Below are 18,074 nucleotides of genomic sequence, written 5' to 3' on the forward strand. Positions count from 1 at the left end.
CTGCTTGGAAGGATCGGCTAGAACATGATTCCACAGAGTTTTAAATGCCAAATAGAGGCAAAGGGGAGCTGCTAGGACCCCTTGGTCAGACCCATTTGAGGATCATCACTTTGCTTTGGAGACTGGATACAAGAAGACTAACTTGGAGGCTGTAGTCATAGTTGAGGCTGAACTAGAATATGAGCCACCATGCTATTAGAGAGTCATGCAAGAGTCAGTCAGTCAGTCAACAAACATTTATTAAGCACCTACTGTGTGCTAGGCACCGTACTAAGCAGCAAATGCTGTGAAGGTAAAATTGATGAGACTTCACAAGTAATTGGATGTGGGGGTGAATGTGAATGAAAAGATGGAGATCACTCTGAAATTAGGAACTTTGGTTCCCCTAGTTCTGATGACTAGAAAGTCATCAGATCCTGAGAAAATCTAGGGAAGTTAGGATGAAGAGTGGGTTTAGGAAGGAAGAAGATTAGTTTTGCTTCTAGATTTATTGAGTTTGAAGTGCTTAGTGAACATCCTGGTGGAGTGGCTGGCCAGTGGGAGGTTAGAGATATCAGACCGGATCACAGGAGAGATGAGGGCTGGGATCACACACATCTGTGTAGAGAAGATGATCAAACCCATGGAACTGATGAGAGAGAGGAAGTGTATAGAGAGAAGAGGAGAGCACCCCGCTTAAAGGCTTTGGATGCACCTTACTCTTGTTAGATCAGCAGTGTGAGCACTTACACCAGGAACAGGCAAATGCTACAAGTCAGGGCTTGATTTATTGTTTTGTTGGTCATCTAGACATAGATAGGAAAAGAATCAGCAGTGTCATGAAAACTCAGAGAGGAGAGAGCATGCAAGAGAAAGGAGGGCAAAAGGAACAATTATCGTGAAAAGCCCATTGGATTCAGTGATAGCTGGTAACCCAGGAGAAGTTTTAGTAGTGCTAGAGTCTGAAATAAAATTGCAAACTGTTAAGGACTGCGGTGGGGTGGGGCAAAGTGCAGGCATAGAGGGTAGTTGGTTGGGATTTTTCCCTTCCCTTCCCTTCCCTCCCCTGGGAGGGTCCTTAGGACAGAGATTATCAGAACCGGGAGGGCCCTTAGAACACAGGGTGTCACAGCTGGGAGAGCCCTTAGAACACGAAATGTTAGAGCCAGGAGGGGCCTTAGAACAAAGAAAATCAAAGCTGGGAGGGACCTTAGATCATCAAATGTCTGAGCTATGGGGAACCTTGAAACACAGAATGTCAGAGCTGGGAGGGACCTTAGAACATGAGCTGCCAGAACTGGAAGGGCTTAGGTGGGGCAGGTAGGTGGCACAGTGGATAGAGTGCCAGTCCTGGAATCAGGAGGACCTGAATTCAACTCCATCCTCAGATACTTCCTAGCTGTGTGACCCTGGGCAAGTCGCTTAGCTCTGTTTGCCTCAGTTTCCTCATCTGTAAAATGAGCTGGGGAAGGAAATGCCAAACCACTCCAGTATCTCTGCCAAGAAAACCTCAAATAGGGTCACGAAGAATCAGACACAACTGACTCAACACCAACAATTCACTTCAGTTAAAGAAGGACCTGGGTTCAATTCTGTCTCCGAGACTCGCTGTCTGTGTGACCTTGGGCAAATCATTTGAACTTCCTGGGGCTCAGTTTCTTTCTTTATCTATTAAGTAAAAGGACTGAATTGGATGAACTCCAAGGTCTTTTCTAGATCTAAATTTGTTGTAAATGAGCCTCCTGTTGACACCCACCAGTCAGACAAGCATTCATTAGGCACATCCTATGTACCAGGTTCTGTGCTAAGTGCTGAGGTTTCAAAGAAAGGCAAAAACACAGTCCCTGCCCTCAGTGAACTCAAAGACTAAGGTGGAGACAGGATGCATATGGATGGATAACATGTGCAACCCAGGCAGAGTTGGTGGAAGCTGATCTCAGAGGCGGACTGAGAAAGGCCTCCTGCAGAAGACGCCATTAGAAATGATTCTTAGAGGAATGCAGGGGATCTCCAAGGCGCTGATGAGGGGGAGGGAGAGAATTCCAGACAAGGGGAACAGGGAGTGGAAAGGCCTCAGGTCTGGAGATGGACATTGTTATAAAGATTGATGGCATTGCATTGTAGGGTATTTAAAGGAGACTTTAAGAAGACGGGAAAGGAAGGAGGGGGCCAAGTTGCAATGGGCTTTAAAAGACAAACAGAATTTTATATTTGATCCTGGAGGCAATAGAGAGTCACTGGAGTGGATTGATTAAGAGGGTGGGGTGACATAGTCAGGCCCTTGCTTTAGGAAACCCACAACAGCTGAGTGGAGGATGAACTCCAGTGGGGAAAGACTTGAGGCAGGGAGATCCCCATTAGACTGTTTCAGTGGTCCAGAGGTGTGGCGATAGGGCGATTCGAGTGGAGAGCAGGGGACATAGATGAAAGAAGTTGACAAGACTTGGCAACAGATTGTGAGGTGTGTGCATGAGAAGTTGTGGGTGACAGCTACATTTTGAACCCAGGTGATGGGAGGATGGTGGTGATCTCAACAGTAACATGAAATTTAGGAAGAGTCAGATCATAGGGGGAAAGACAATGAATTCTGTTTTGGACATGTTTAGTTTAAGGTGCCTACAGGAATCCATTTTGAGACAGTGGATTGCTAAAATTTAGATAGTGCCTACTATGTGCCAAGTACTCTGCCAACTGCTATGTAAATATTATCTCATTTGATCTTCACAGCAATCCGGGAAGGTAGGTGCTATTTCTATCCCATTTTACAGATCAGGAAACTGAGGCACAAGTTAAGTTTCTCACTGAGGGTCACAAGCTAGTGTCAGAGACTGGATTTGAACTCAGTCCTGACTCCACGCCTGACACTCTATCCACTGCACCACAGAATCAAAAGGTGGTTGGTGATGTGAGACTGGCACTCAGGAGAGAGGTTAGGGTTGGTTAAATAGATCTGAAAATCTTCCTCATAGAGATAATGACTAAAGCCCGTGGGAGCTGGTGAGATCTAGGGGCATTTTGTTTGTTTATTTTTCCTCAAGTTTGTGACAGCTGGAGGAGAAGCAAGATGTTTGCCGAGGGATAACCTCACCAGCAAACTTCACACCCCACTGACAGACACCTGGCTTCTCTACTAGTGAATCTGGACTGGAAGGTACAATTGCCTCTCCGATCTCCTTGCATATGGCAGTATTTCTCCCCTACATCCAGGGAAGTGCTCAAAGGCATTCCTGTTCAGGTATAGGTTAGAGCAGATGGCCACTGAGGTCCCTTCCAGCTCTGAAACTGTGGGATGCTAGGATCCTGGGAGGAGCCTGATTTGGCTAGACTCCAGCCCTCTTAATCAGGCCCCTGAATAATAATGGCAGATTGGACTTCTCCCTTCCCCCATCCTCATCTCCTACCCTTAAGCAGTGAGGCTGGAGAAATGGGACAGGAACTCCTGGCTTCTTTATCCTTACTTGTTTGTTCTAGAACCCCAGTGGCTGATTGCTCATTTCCTGTTTGCTATTGAAAGGGCACTGGGATCCAGCCCTCCTCCTTATCCCTCCCCCATCAGACTAGCAGATCAGCCAGAGGGCTAAGGTAGGGCTGTTGGGACAAATAGTTTGAGGACCTTCAAATTCCTCCTCCTTTTCTGGCTTGGAGAGGTTTGCTTTAATCTCTTTTGATACTTCCATGTACCTGTGATCATATCAATGTGGACAGTTCCCTCCATCAGTGCAGATCAGGTCTGAGGTACACCATCTCATCCTGTGTGACTTATCCACATCCTTCCGGAAAATAATGATAGCTAGCATTGATGAAGTGTCTACTATGTGCCAAGCACTTTATAAATATTATCTCAGTTGAATCTCGCAACAACCCCAAGAGGTAGGTCCCCATCTTACAGTTGAGGAAACTGAGGCAAATAGAGGATAAGTGACTTGCCCAGAGGGACACAGCTAGTAAGTTTCTGAGGCTGGATTTGAGCTCAGTTCTTCTTGACTCCAAGCCCTGTGCTCTATCTACTGCACCTCCCAGGTGTCTTATGGGAAGGTAGATTTAGAACCAGAAGCAACCTCAGATCCCCAATCCCCCTCCCCTCATTTTACAGATGAGAAAGTAGAGTCCCAGGGAAGGGAAGCAAGTTGTCTAAAGTACCACGGGTAGTAAGAGACATAGAGACGCAATGTAATACAGTGGAAAGAATGCCGGCTCTGGGTCAGATGACCTAGGTTCAAATCTTACTGCTAATATAATCTCTGTATGACCTTATTCAAGTCATTCGACACCCCTGAGTCTCAGTTTCTTCATTCATAAAATGAGAAGGGGTGAATGAAATCATCTCTAAGTTTCCTTCCAGCTTTAAATCTATGATCCTAGGCTTAATGGGTGGCCTCTGAGGCCCCTTCATGTTCTAGATCTAGGCCAAATCTTCTATGGGGGCGGGGTTCACCCAACTGGTTGGAGCCCTTCCTCATGCCCTCACGACAGGTTGAACAGGCTTCCTGGATATTCAGGGATCATGTGACCTCTTCACTGGTCACTCTTCCCACGTGACTAGCCCCCTAGTTATATACATCTTCAGTTATATCAGCATATATCTTCAGAGCAGTGGGAAGAACGATGAATTTTAGCTCAGGAGACCTTGGTTCAGATCCTGACTCTGAGACTTAAGACTTTCACACAATCTTGGACAGGTGACTTAACCTCTCTGGGCCCTGTGTCCTCACCTGCAAATTGAGCGATTGGGCTAGATGGCCACTAAAGTTCCTTCTAGCTAGCTCTAGACCTCTGCTCCTGGATCAGTCTCTCCAATGACCCTGGAACACCTCTGATCCTTATTATATTTGTATGATGATAATCACAGAAACTCAGAATTCAGATGGGCTTCAGAGTGGCTTCAGAGGACATCCAGTCCAAGTCATTCCTGAGCAGCAACTCCCCCTACAAAATCCTTGACTAATTGAAGAACTCTGGTGTCTTCAAATTTGGGAGGACTCGCTCCTCCCAAAATAATCTATTTAGCTTTTAGACAACCCTGAGTGTAAGGCAGTTTTTCTCCCTTTTCAGACCCAAGCTTAAATGTCCCCTTTATAACTTTGGTCCACTGCTCCTCACTCTGCCCTCTGGGGCTAAGGAGACTGAGTCTCATCCCTCTTCCAATGAGACAGCCTTTTGAATACTTGAAGAAAGCTATCAGAACTGCCCCCCATTCCCTTCATCTTTCCTTCTCGGGGCTAAAGATTCCTAATTCCTTCAGCTCATCTTTGTAGGGCATAGTCTCCAGACTCCTCCCAATTCATAACCCCCAAGTAATTGCAGAGTGCTTAAATTCTAAGTTAGTAACCTTGTATTAGAGCTCCCTGGGTGAGTGTCTTATTCCTCCTACATTAGAATTTGAGCTATTTGAAGACAGTAACTAGATTTCATCCATTTTAAATCAAGTTGACATTGATAGGTTAGTTTCCAGTTAGCAAAGGACAATGTCTCATCTGATCCTGCAAGGAAGGTGCTAGAGGGTACTGTTACTGTGATTATTATTGGTGGTGGTGCTGGTGGTGCTGTTGGTGCTGGTGTTTCTATTTTGCAGATCTGAACCCTGGGGCTTAGAAAGGACATGTGACTTGCTCTGGGTCCCCCAGCTGGTAAGCGTCAAAGGTGGGATCCCACCTGTCTCCAGGGACACTGGCCACTTCACTTGGAGTTCTTTACTTTCTGTGTGTCAGTCATGGACCCTTGCTTTGCCAGTCAGTCTGACGAAGCCTAGGAACCCCTTCTCAGATAAGAAGAATGTTTTCAAATGCACAAAATAAAATACACAAGATTTACAAAGGAAACCAATGATACCAAAATAATTATCAAAGCATTTTTAAAAAGTTTGTGGACTCTAGGTTAAGAACCTCTGTGTTGAACCAATCAGTCAACCAATCAAAGCATATATTAAGCCCTTGCTATTTGCCAGGCACTGTGTTTCAGTGATACCATAAAGACAAAAACACCAGCCTGGTCCTAAGGGAATTTATATTCTAATGGGAAAGAGGCAATATAAAAATTATCAGGTATGTGCAAGCTCAGGGTAGAGTAGATGGGAGGTAATCTCAGAGAAGAAGGGACAAACAGCTGGTAGACCTGGAAAGGCCTCCTGTGAAAGGTGGGATCAGAGCTAAGGCCTGAAGGAAGCCAGGGACACTCAAAGGCTTGGGATGCATTCTCTCCTTCCTCACCTCTGACTCTGTTTCCTTGGCTTCCTTCAAGACCTTCTAAAGGAGGCCCTTCCCTGTTCCACCCTCTCCACCAACCTTCTACCCACTCTGTATGGATCATCTATGTACCTTTCTACATACATGTTCTCTCCGCCATTAGAATCTAAACTTCTTGGGGCAAGGACTAGTTTTTGCTTTTTTTTCTGTTTCTCCAGTCTTTAGCACAGTGCCTGGCACATAGTTAGAGCTTGTGCAAAACATTTTCAATTTTACATAATCAAAATGATCTATTTTCCCTCCTGGAAACTGTCTCTTTTTTGGTCATGAACCCCTCCCTTATCCGTAGATCTGATTGGTAATTTTTTCCGTGCTCCACCAATCTGCGTATCACCCTTTCTGTCTGCATCCCGCACCCATTTTGAGCTTATCTTGATGTACAGTGTGAGTTGTTGGTCTGCCTCTAGTTTCTGTCAGACTACTTTCCAGTCTTTCCAACAGTCTGTGGAACAGTTCTTGCTCCAGTCGTTGGGATCTTGGGGTTTATCCAAGTGTCAGAATACCAGGCTATTCTAGGTAGGGCTTAAGAAATGCTTCTTGCTTCATTCTAATGCAATTGACTACAATTAGCTAGGGGAGCCAGGAGGCAGAGGTGAGAAGAGAGAGCTTTCTAGGAATGAGGAGCAGCCCATGCAAAAAGCCCATGCTGGCCTATGGTAGCCAGCACAACTAGACATGAAGACTGGGAAGGTCATAAGGGAACAGGTTATGGAGAGCTTTAAATGCCAAATAGGTGGCTTTATATTTGATCCTGGAGATACCTAGCAATAAAGCCTTGCACATAGTAGGTGACCAATCAATGCTTAGACTAGAAACTAGGCTTGGTTGTCCTATTAGCTAGTTGTGGGTTACTTCTCCTCTCCAAGCCTCTGTTTCTGTCTCTGTAAAATAGACCAGATGGTTTCTAAGGTCCTTTCTAGCTCCAGAACCCTGTGCATACTCTATATTCCCAGACTTGTTGTCTCTCCCACTAGATGTACCCAGAGACACTGCCAGATGCCAGGGTAGAATGTTCAGGCCCAGATCTGTCCCTGAGAAGTGCGGTCACTGACCAGAGTGTTCAGGGGTTCAGAGCCACTGTCCAGAGGGACAAACAACATTTCTCCCTTCCCCTACCCCATCTCTTTGAACTTCCTGGGGAATATGGCAGACTCACTCAAAGGCTTCTTGAATCCTTTCTAGCCCTAGAACTATGATCCTATTACCCATTAACATTGAAGGGGTTCCGACCACTCCAGACACGGGGGAGTACATACCTGCTAGATGGGCACCATCACTTAGCCAGACGTGGGTGGGGATTCCCTAGCCAGGTGTGGGTGGTGCTTCTCCTTCCCTGAGAGGAGGAGGAGGAAGAACAGGGCGTGTGTCACCCTATTCCTTTGGGCACTGGGTCATTGCTCTAGGACTGTCTCTCATCAGTGTGAGAGAGAGAGTGAAGCTGGGGCCTGTTCCCTGGAGCCTTCCCTGTGCTTTGTGGTCAGAGCAAACCCTATGTTGTTGGCCCCCCAGACCCCAGAAGATGGAAGATGGGGCTCAGGCCAACCCCAAAGAGTTCAGGAAGAAGGGGCTGGGTAGACCCCTATCCTGGAAGACGTCAGTGGAGCAGACTGGGATACTCTTCCCCCGGGTCGCCTCTTTTTTGAATGCCACCAGGTAAGCACCAGCCCCTCCCAGGGGAGAGAAGGAGATCCAATCTTATGGGCATCCTTAGAGAAGCAGGGTGGGCTTTTTCTAGATATTAGTGTGTTTCAGAGAAGGGGGATTAGAGGGAATCCTAGTCTGAGAAATTCCCTAGACTCATAGAAATGTTAGAGACTGTCTTATCTAATACTGCTCCCACCAGTCTGATTTCATGGATGGGAAAACTAAGTCCCTGAAAGGTTGGGTTCAAGGTTAAAGTCAAGGCCATAGGAGAGCTGATCTCCTGACCCATGCCATATTAATTCCCACACTCAACATCCCCAGATTTGGAGTCAGAATCTTTGGGCTCTGCCCCTTTATAGTTGTATGACCTTGGCCAAGTACTTTCATTAATCTGGGCCTCAGTTTCCTCCATTGTAACATGAAGGGCTTGGACTGGAACATTCCTACATGTCCATTCCAACTCTGAATGCAATGATTTTCCTCCCCCTTTTTAGACTCCTCTCCAGTTCTCCATAGGCCTCCCTCCCCCAACTGTTATTCCTGAGTTCTTATTGGATCTTTGGCCAGAGCCTCCCTCCCCTCAACAGCAAGAATTCCTTCTGCCTCAAAAGCACGGGGGGTAGGGGGGGAACAGTGAAAGAGTTATGGCGTTTGCTACCTTCTACCTGCTGCCAGGGATTAACAGATATTGGTGGGGACTGAGGGGAGGGAACTGGGACAGCCACATCATCTAACAGGTGTTTATAAGAACCTGAAACTAGCACTCAACAGGTTGTAGCAGGCCTAGGCATGTGGCATGAAGGGAACCTGATGAGGGATGTTGGTTTTTCTGTCTGCCAGGTCCATCCCCGGCATCAGGAAGTTATTCACAATCACTATTCTAGCAGGCAGTGGTGAGTAAGGGCTCATTCCCCGGGGTCTCCTGGAACTCTCTGGTTTGTCCTCAAGTGACCTCTTATCATCCGTGGGTACTGTTCCCAGTTCAGCTTCCTGCTTTCTTCCAGGCTTGTTTAACCCCAGGCTGCCTGTGTACAACACCGGGAACCCGTCATCTGGTATTTATGAGGTCTGAGCCTGCCAAGGCCCCAGAGTTAAGCAAGCCTCATTAAAAGGCGTCTCCTGTCCCCGTGCACTCCCTGGCTACCCTCAAGTTGTTGGGGACCAAGTAATGGCCCCAGCAGAGCTTGGGGAGGGGCTGGAGGCAGAGCAGAGGGGAGCTTCTGAGATAGAAAAGGGGGAAAAGGAGGTTAAGTGACATACCCAAAGTCACCGCGGCAAAAGTACCTTGCGTCCTGTATGAGGAGCAGATGGTTGTGTGGGGAGGACATGCCCAAATGGAAGGGGTTGGCCATGAGCCTTGGGACTGGACTAGGAGGAGGAGGAGTATGGTGTATTGGGAAAGAGTATTGACATCAGAGTCAGAGGACCTGGGTTCAAATCCTGATTCTGCTACTTACTATCTTAACCTCTCTGGGCCTAAATTTCCACACCTGCAAAGTGAGTCGGAGGAGGAAGTGGCAAACCTCTCCAAGAAAACTCCAAACAGGGTCACGGAGAGTCAGACACAACTGAACAACCACAGTAGTAAATAATGGAGACCCTCTAACTACAGAGTAACTGCTTTCCACTAATACTATGCTGCTTCCTGCATTACCGAGATGCAGTGAGTATTTGTGTGGCCCTGTGTGTGTGCACACATGCATGTGCGAGCGTGTGTGTGCATAAATTGTCCCCTGCCCACAAGCATGTGTAATCTCTTTGGAATATTTAAGCTGATGTCCACCATATTAAATTTAGCAGAAAGGGAACTGAGATCAGGAGATGAGAAGCTATACAACAGACTAGAATGAACAGTAATTTTTTTTAACCAATAATGATGCTAGAGATTGATAACGAAGCAAACCTCTGTCCTCTCCATTGAGTGGTGGGGGCCTGCTTGGCAGAATGTTGCATACATCAGCAGAAGCAGTCATTGTATTCGTTGCTTTTCCTTAACTGTTTTTCTTTGTTGTAAGGGAGGTGTCAGTTCCTGGGAGGAGGATGGAATGGGCATGAGGCATATTGGATTTTTTTTCTTTTAAGAAAAAAAGAGAGTATTGGTAGTGGCTGAGAAGATCTGGGTTTGAATCCTGATTCTATTATTTGAAGGAGACTTAATTTCTTAGGGACTCAGTTTCCTCACATCTGTCACTAAGGAGAGGAAGTACAAGCTCTAATTACTATAGACCTTTAGCTTTGACTCCTGGTTGCTTTGTTTACCTCTCAAGGCCCCAGTTCCTTCTTTTGTAAAGTAAGAAAGCTGGACAAGGTGATGGTTCTAAGTTTTTTTCCAGCTCTGAGAGCACGTGGATCCAATTTAGTTTCTTGTTGTGGTTTAGTCCTTTTGCAGTCATATCTGACTCCCTGTGACCCCGTTTGGGGCTTTCTTGGCAAAGATACTGAAGAGGTTTGCTATTTCCTTCTGCAGCTCATTTTACAGGTGAGGCAACTGAGGCAAACAGGGTGAAATGACTCACCCAGGGTCATGAAGTTAAGTAAGTATCTGAGACTGGATTTGAATTCGGATCTTCTTGACTCTAGGCCCAAAACTCTATCCACTGAGCCACCTAGCCTGCCCCATGAGTGCTGGGCTATTCAAAGAAAGGCAAAAGGCATGATTCATGAAATCACAGATCAAGAGATAGAAGAGAGCTTCATCAAGTCCAGTGCCTCATTTTATAGATGAGGAAGCCCAGGCCAGAGAAGTAGTTTGCTTATAGTCGCACCGGCAGTGAGTGGCCAGGCTGGGATTTAAAGCCAGCTTTGGCTACAAGTCCTTTGCTTTCTCTATGGCGTCACCGGCCTTCCTCAAAGGTTTGTTCAGGTATAGGATGGGCAATCTGGCCTCTTAGGTTCTTTCCAACACTGAGAATTTGTGATTCTCTGAATATAGTCAAGAACTAAGAGATCCCCAGGAACAGATTTTAAGGAGATAAAGGATTAAGAACTCATAAGTCTGGAATCAAGAAGATTTTATTAATTGGGGCAAAATTTTGTGCCAGACAGCTTTGCTTCCTCTTAGGGAAGAAGTCAATCTCAGGGCCTGGGTAGCAGAATCCATAGGGAAGGTACATGGGTGCAGCTTGATGGATGGGTCCCTTCCAATGCAAACCCAAGACAACATTTTATGAGACCCTTTACCATAGCTTTTGGTGTTGAGCTTTGCACGTAATAGCTACTTAATAAAAATTTATTGAATTGGTTTTGGAAAGGGGAGGGAATGCAGAGAAAGCCAGATCCTGATAGGCTTCCCCTCCCCCTGTTTTTTTCCAAGAGCAATAAAGTACTTTTGAACTTAGAAAATAATATCACCATCAAGAACCTAGGAGTTGGGCCCTGGGGAGAGTGGAGAGAAGAGAGAGAAAGGGGAAAGGTTTCTATTCAGAAGAAAATTGGAACTGGTTAGAGTAGAAGCTTCCAAAGTAACTAGAGAGGGAAGCTCAGTCCTAAATGAGAGAATACTGACTTCTCAGGAAACAATCAGTCAGTCAATAAATCAGCAAGCATTAACCTGGGCTTCTCCATGGAAGCAGGCTAACTATGGGATTTCCTAATAACTTGTAGGCCTGACCAAGGTCATAATGCTTTTGTGCTGGAGAATGTGGTCTAGAGAGGTGAGCCTCTGAAGTTTTGGTAGTTAAAAAAATTTTGAATATGCAACTTTATTATGGTATATTTACTTATTTATGAATTATATACTCATACAATTATATTAATAATTATCAATAGTATAAATCCCAAAATAGAAATTTTAAAAGGTTAAGATCAAGATGAAATAACATAATAATGATGATACATGACATCTATATAGCACGATGTGCCAGGCACTTCACAATTATTATCACATTTGGTCCTCCTAACAACCCTGGGAGACAGGTACTACTATTATCCCCATTTTACAGATGAGGAATCAGGTTGGCAGAGGTTAAGTGACTTGTTAAAGGTCAAGTGTGTAAGGCAAGATTTGAATTCAGGTGCTCCAGACTCCAGGCACAATGTTCTATCCATTGTGCCAGTTTTGATCCTTTGGTCAACAGGAATCTCTACTAGAGTCAAAGAAAGTCAATAAATGTTAATTAACCACTGATTATGTACCGGGTGCTATGCTGATCAAAAAGAAAGACCATTCTTCTAACGGGGGAAGGGAATACAAAACAGGGAACTGAAAGTGGGAGGGGGAGAGGAGAATCACTCACACGTAGCAGAGAAAGAAGCTCAGAGTGTCAAGAGAGGGATCAAGAGAGAAACGAAGGGGTGAAGGTGACCGGACAGTGAACCCTTTCTTAAAATGGAAATTTTGGGAGGAGATGACCAATCAGAGGAAGGGGCTGAAGGGGTGGAGGGATCTTCCAGAGTGACAAGGCTCCTGCAGCATGATGGAGAAAAAAGTCCAGAGAGTTAGGTGTGGGTCCAGAGAGGAAGGAAGATTATTGAATAGGAGAGTATGATGGAAGGATTAGGGAGGAGAAAGACCAATTAGCAGTGATTGCAATAGCCCAGGTCAGAGTTATATTCTCTGGAGCTGGGGTAGCGGCTGTGTGAGATGTGAGTGATGTGAGATATGAGCAGTGAGATGCAACAAGATTTGGTAGCTGATTGGATCCATTGGTGTGAGGGGAGTCCTAAATCTGACTGGATAATCTCGAGTTGGAAAGGATCTTAGAGGCCATCCAAGCCAACCCCCTTATTCTGTAGAGGTAGAAATAGAAACTCAGAAGGTAACGCAGCTAGTAAGTGTCTGAGGTGGGATTTGAAGTCAGGACCTCTCACTTCAGATCCTGTGCTCTTTTCACTGTCTCTGGTTTCTTTTCTGCCTTCAGATCTCTAGTAAAACCATTTCTGCTGCCCTCAGGAAGCCTGATCTATGTGAGCAGCTGGGCAGGTGGCCTATTAGGTGGAAAAGAACAGAAAATCAGATAATTTGGCTCACATGCCCAGGACAGAACTCAGAGCTCTAGTGATGGCACCCAATGGGGGAGGGGAGGAAGACAACTAACTCACTGGCTGCCAGAACACTGTACCCAGTGATGCTGCAAGATGACATTTGGGGTACCCTGGTCTTCTTTGTCTGTCTGTCTCTCTCAGCTTTGTAAATACTGCTTTTTTAAAAAAATGTTTTATTGATTCTCTTTTCTTATTTTTATAATCTGTCATTTCCCGATGACTGCTTTTCACCCCCACACCCCAGTAGAGTTCTCCTTTGGCCTTTTTTTCAGTCTTGCCCATGGTCCATGGAGGTCTGCTGAACTTGAAGTCGATGGTAGAAACCATCACAGGGAGAAGTGCCATCCTCTCCTTCGTGGGCTATGGCTGCTACTGTGGGCTAGGTGGCCGGGGTCAGCCCATGGATGAAGTGGACTGGTAAGTTCCCCCTGCTGCCCAGGGTTCAAGATCCATTCTACTGGCACACACTGGGAATCCAGCCAAGCTCCTGATTTTTCTTGGGTATACTCAGGACCTCTTCCAGGGTTCTGCGCAGGATAAATGATGACTGTCTTGTCTAAATGCAACCCAGGCTCCTCCGTCATGCTGTTAATATTACAAATGGTCCTTGCTTGAACCCTGATCTCCCCTCTCTTGCCTTTATATCAGGATATAAACCATATCTTAAGGGAGAGGGATGGAGATCCAGGGTTGGGAAGAGGTGGGGAAAGAATGAAGAAGCTAAAGGAGTTTGAGAAAAGGTGGCTAGAAGATAATCCATTGAACTAGGAGAGAGATGTGGGTTCAGGACCTAGCTCTGAGATAGACTGATTAATTCAAATATTTATCAAAGGCCTGTTCTGTGTAGAGGGCAGCAAGGTGGCTCAGTGGATACAGTGAGAGATTCATCTTCCTGAGTTCAAATCCAGCCTCAGATACTTATTAGCTGTGTGATTCTGGGTAAGGCACTTAACCCTGTTTGCCTCAGTTTCCACATTTGCAAAATGAGCTGGAGAAGGAAATGATGAACCACTCCAATATCCTGGCCAATAAAACCTCAAAAGGGGTCATGAAGGGCCAGACATGACTGAAAAATGACTAAACAGAATTCTGTGTATAGTCCCATACTGGGTGCTAGAGACAGGGTTTGAACCCTAGACTTCCTCACTCCATGTCCAAGTGCGATGGAGAAGGAGACAGAGTGGAGCAGCAGATTTGAACCTGGGTTCAAATCTCAGCTCTGTCACTTATTCTTGTGACCAGGGACTAGGCCTCTACAGGCCTCAGGTTACCTTCCTTTGAAATGGGCAGAAGAACTTCTAGACCACCGAGGTCTCAGATGGAGAGCCAGAACAGGCCTCAGAAACCACTGAATCCTCCCTCCCTCCTTCTGTCATTTCAATTTTTTATTGTTGTTTCATAAGTGACAAATGCCACCAAGGACAAGAATTTCCATCTGCACAAAGGAACAGAAGAAGAGAATGAGACGGAAAGTCTGTTACATCCAGAGACATTTTTGAAAGAAGATTGTCCTTCTGTTCTGTCCTGGGCATTTTGTTTTAAAAGTGCTACAATAATGCTTGTTTCTTTTCTTTTCCTTTTTTTTGCACCCCCATTTCTAGTCTCTCCCTCCCAAATCCTCTCCCTTTGCCCCATTAAAACAAAGCAAAACAAAAACCTTTACCTTATAACCAAAAAAATTGCCAAACCAAACATATTCACACACTGGCCACCTCTGAACCCATACCTCCCATTCAGCTCCAGGAGGCCCCCACCTCTCTGTCAGATGACGTTGAACATCGTCCATCATTGGTCATCTCCAACTCTTCCGTTTCACACAGAGAAAATCGAGGCTAAATGACTTGCCCGAGGTCTCACAGGGAGTGTCAGAGGCAGGATTTGAATGCGGGTCTTCAGACTCCAGAGCCCCTACTCCTTCCACTCTACTTGTGTTGCTTCCTAATGGTGTTAATTGACTTTGAATGTCACAGCCCCTCTTTGGGCCTCAGTTTCCTCATTCATGAAATGGGAGACTTGAACTAGGTTATGAAGGCCTCTTCCTGCTCTATAGCTGCGATTCCATGAGGCTAAAACTGCTTTAGGGCAGCTAGGAGGTGCCATAGTGCACAGAGAGCAAGACCTGGAGTCAAGAAGAACCAAATTCAAGTCCAGCCTCACTTACTAGCTGTGTGACCCTGGGCAAGTCACCTAATCCTATTTGCCTCATCTGTAAAATAAGCTGGAGAAGGAAATGGCAAACCACTCCAGTATCTTTGCCAAGATGTGACCCTACTGGGATCACAAAGAGTCGGACAGAACTGGAAAAAGATTCAACAACAACCATCTTGATGTGGCCAGGGGAGAGGACTGGGGAGGGGGAGGATTCATGGAGAGCTCTACGGATGAGGGTGACCTTCCAGGCGGTCTCTGAGGAAAAGAATAGTCCCTTAGGATGATGCCATTCAAAGAATTGTCATCTATGCTCTCATTCCAGCTACTTATGCGGGGCCATGGAAAGGGCACTGATTCCGTAATCAGAGGACGCAGCTCTGTTGTTTATTATCTTGGTCAAGTCACTTAACCTTTGTGCCTCACTTTCCCCATCTGTAAAATGGGAGAACTAGGCTTAATGGTCTCTAATGCCTCAAAGGCTCCTTCCAGCTCTAAATCTATGAACTTCAGATTCAGGCAGGAACTGAAGAGGTCTTGTTCCAGTCACTCTGTTCTTTCGTCCACCTCCTTGCTCCCCAACCCCAGGTGCTGCCATGCCCATGACTGCTGCTACCAGAAGCTGTTTGACCAGGGGTGCCACCCCTTTCTTGATCGATACGAATTCTCCATCGACAACAAGACCCAGACCATCACGTGCAGTGAGTACAGCTTGGTCTGGAGGGTGGGCGTGGGGCAGCTACCTCCTGCTGGCCTGATCGTTGGATCTGGGGGCTCACCTGGCTCAGACAGGGCAGAATAGTAATGGCAGTGACAACGACGGCGATGGTAGCCACCATTTAGAGAGCCCTTCAAGGTCTGCAAAGCGCTTTACAAACGTTATGTCATTTATTCCTCACAACACCCTGAACAGGCACATACCATTATTACCCTCACTTTATAAATGGGGAAACATGTGGTTAAGAGACTCCTCCAGGATCACACAACTATCAGCTGTCTGAGGTAGGATTCGAACCTGGGTTCCTGACTCCAAGTCCAGCACTTTACCCACTCTATTCACCTGCTCCCTCCCCGTCCTATACCCAGACCCCAAACCCCCCAGAGGTCAGTCTACAACGAGTCAATTCAACGAAGACAAAGAGTTATTAAGGGCATATCGTGGTGAAGGTGAGACATCATGGCCAGTGCAGCCTGGGAGTCAGGAACACCCAGGTTCTCCTGGCTGTGTCACCCTGGGCAAGTCACTTAAGCTCTCAATGTCCTGGGTAACTCCCCGAGACTATAACTACAGCGAGTTGCTGATCTGTTCTGACGGAGAGACTCTCGACACAACCATCTGTCAAATGGCTTTTATGAGCCTGGAACTTTGTAAGGCACTGCAGATGCAAAGACTGAAAGGGCAGTTACTACCTTCAAGGAGGGGGAGATGGGGAGATGCAAATAAGTTCTGGCTTCAGGCACCTGCTCTGTCACTTCCTGGCTAAGGGGACTCTTTCCCTGGGCCTCAGTTTCCTCTCATGTAAGATGAAGGATCTATCTAGATGACCTTTACAATACCTCCCAGCTCTGACATTCTGTGTTCTAAGGGCCCTCCCAGCACTGACATTCTGTGTTTTAAGGTCCCTCCCCACTCTAGCATCCTGTGTTCTAAGGACCCTCAGAGCTCTGATGTTCTGGGTTCTAAGGGCCCTCCCTACTCTGACATTCTGTGTTCTAAGGGCCCTCCCAGCTCTGACATTCTGTGTTCTAAGGGCCCTCCCAGCTCTGACATCCTGGGTTTTAAGGGCCCTCCTAGCTCTGACATTCTGTGTTCTAAGGGCCCTCCCAGCTCTGATATTCTGGGTTCTAAGGCCCTCCCAGCTCTGGCCGTCTATGATTCTCAGGTTCCCACACACCCCCAGGTGTCAGCCCCAAGACTGTTGCTTTTGCCCCTACAGGTGAGAAGAACGAGACGGCGTGTGACAAGCAGACCTGTGAATGTGACAAGAATGTTGTCTTGTGCCTCAACAACCAAACCTACCATGAGGAGTACCGCAATTACCTCAACATTTACTGCAAGGGAAACACTCCATCCTGTAGCATCTATGATCCTCCGCCGGTGGAGATTGAGTGTAGACACATCCCTAAGATGCCACCTCCACCTACCTAAGCTATGCTCCCTCCCCTGAGCCCCAGGGAGAAAGCTAGGGCTGGGGAGGGCCCTGATCCTCATTCCTGGGGCCTTCCTGGCACACTGGGCCTGGGTGTGTGAGTTGAGACGGAGTGTGTCAGGGTAAAGTGGGCCCAGCAGGAGAGGTTGGAGAAGAAATAGAGGCGCGTCCTGAGGTGCCTTTGTGCCGGGCCCCTGGGAGGGCTCTCCATGACATAGACCCTTGGGGCTCAAAGGCCACAAGACAAGTTCAAGGACAAATGGAACAGGTTTGATTCCTTCCTGGACCAGTAAATCTTACATAGGTTCACTTGATTGGGGAGGACTTCAGCTGCCACTTTTCTGGCCACCTTTTGGCCCCTGCTCATGGTCCCTTGATATCCTATGTCTTTAGGGCCTTTGGGCTCTTGGCTGCTTCTAGGGGCTCTCAAGGACAGTACCTCCTGACACTGATCCTGCCCTAGCTGCTCAGGATCTCAGTCACCATCCCACTGACCTCTGGCCCTTGCTCACACAGTTTAGGCACATGCCCCATCAGACTTATTACATATGTTTTCTTATGGCCCTGTGCAAACACCTCCAGTTTTTCTCCTTTCCTCTGAACCCTGTCCCTCAGCACCCTTCCCCTAGCCCACATGTCAACACGCTCACTGACGTACTCATCAATCTACACAGTGACATGCTCACCCAAACATTGATTCTCTCCCTTCCCTCCTTCCCCTCCTAACACAATGACACATTGAAAAGAGCATTGGGTTTGGAGTGAAAGAACTTGGGTCTAAATCTCACCCCTCTGGCTTACTGCTATGTGATATTGGAGAAATCAGTGAACTTCTCCGGGCCACATCTGTAAAATGGGAAAGGTGGACTTGGTGACTTCCAAGGACCCTTTGACCTCTAAATCTATGATCCTATGACCCAGTTTCCCT

General features: G+C 46.6%; 1 protein-coding gene across 1 annotated transcript; it reads left to right on the forward strand.

Annotated features, from left to right (window-relative positions):
* Positions 1-7,740: 7,740 nt before the first annotated feature.
* On the forward strand, positions 7,741-17,145 carry PLA2G2F (phospholipase A2 group IIF). The gene is made up of 5 exons (XM_036746975.1): positions 7,741-7,874; positions 8,706-8,758; positions 13,121-13,265; positions 15,585-15,697; positions 16,934-17,145. The coding sequence occupies exons 1-5, from the start codon at positions 7,741-7,743 to the stop codon at positions 17,143-17,145; spliced, it is 657 nt and encodes a 218-aa protein (XP_036602870.1).
* Positions 17,146-18,074: the final 929 nt, after the last annotated feature.

Source organism: Trichosurus vulpecula, chromosome 2 (assembly GCF_011100635.1).
Source record: "Trichosurus vulpecula isolate mTriVul1 chromosome 2, mTriVul1.pri, whole genome shotgun sequence".
NCBI lineage: Eukaryota > Metazoa > Chordata > Mammalia > Diprotodontia > Phalangeridae > Trichosurus > Trichosurus vulpecula.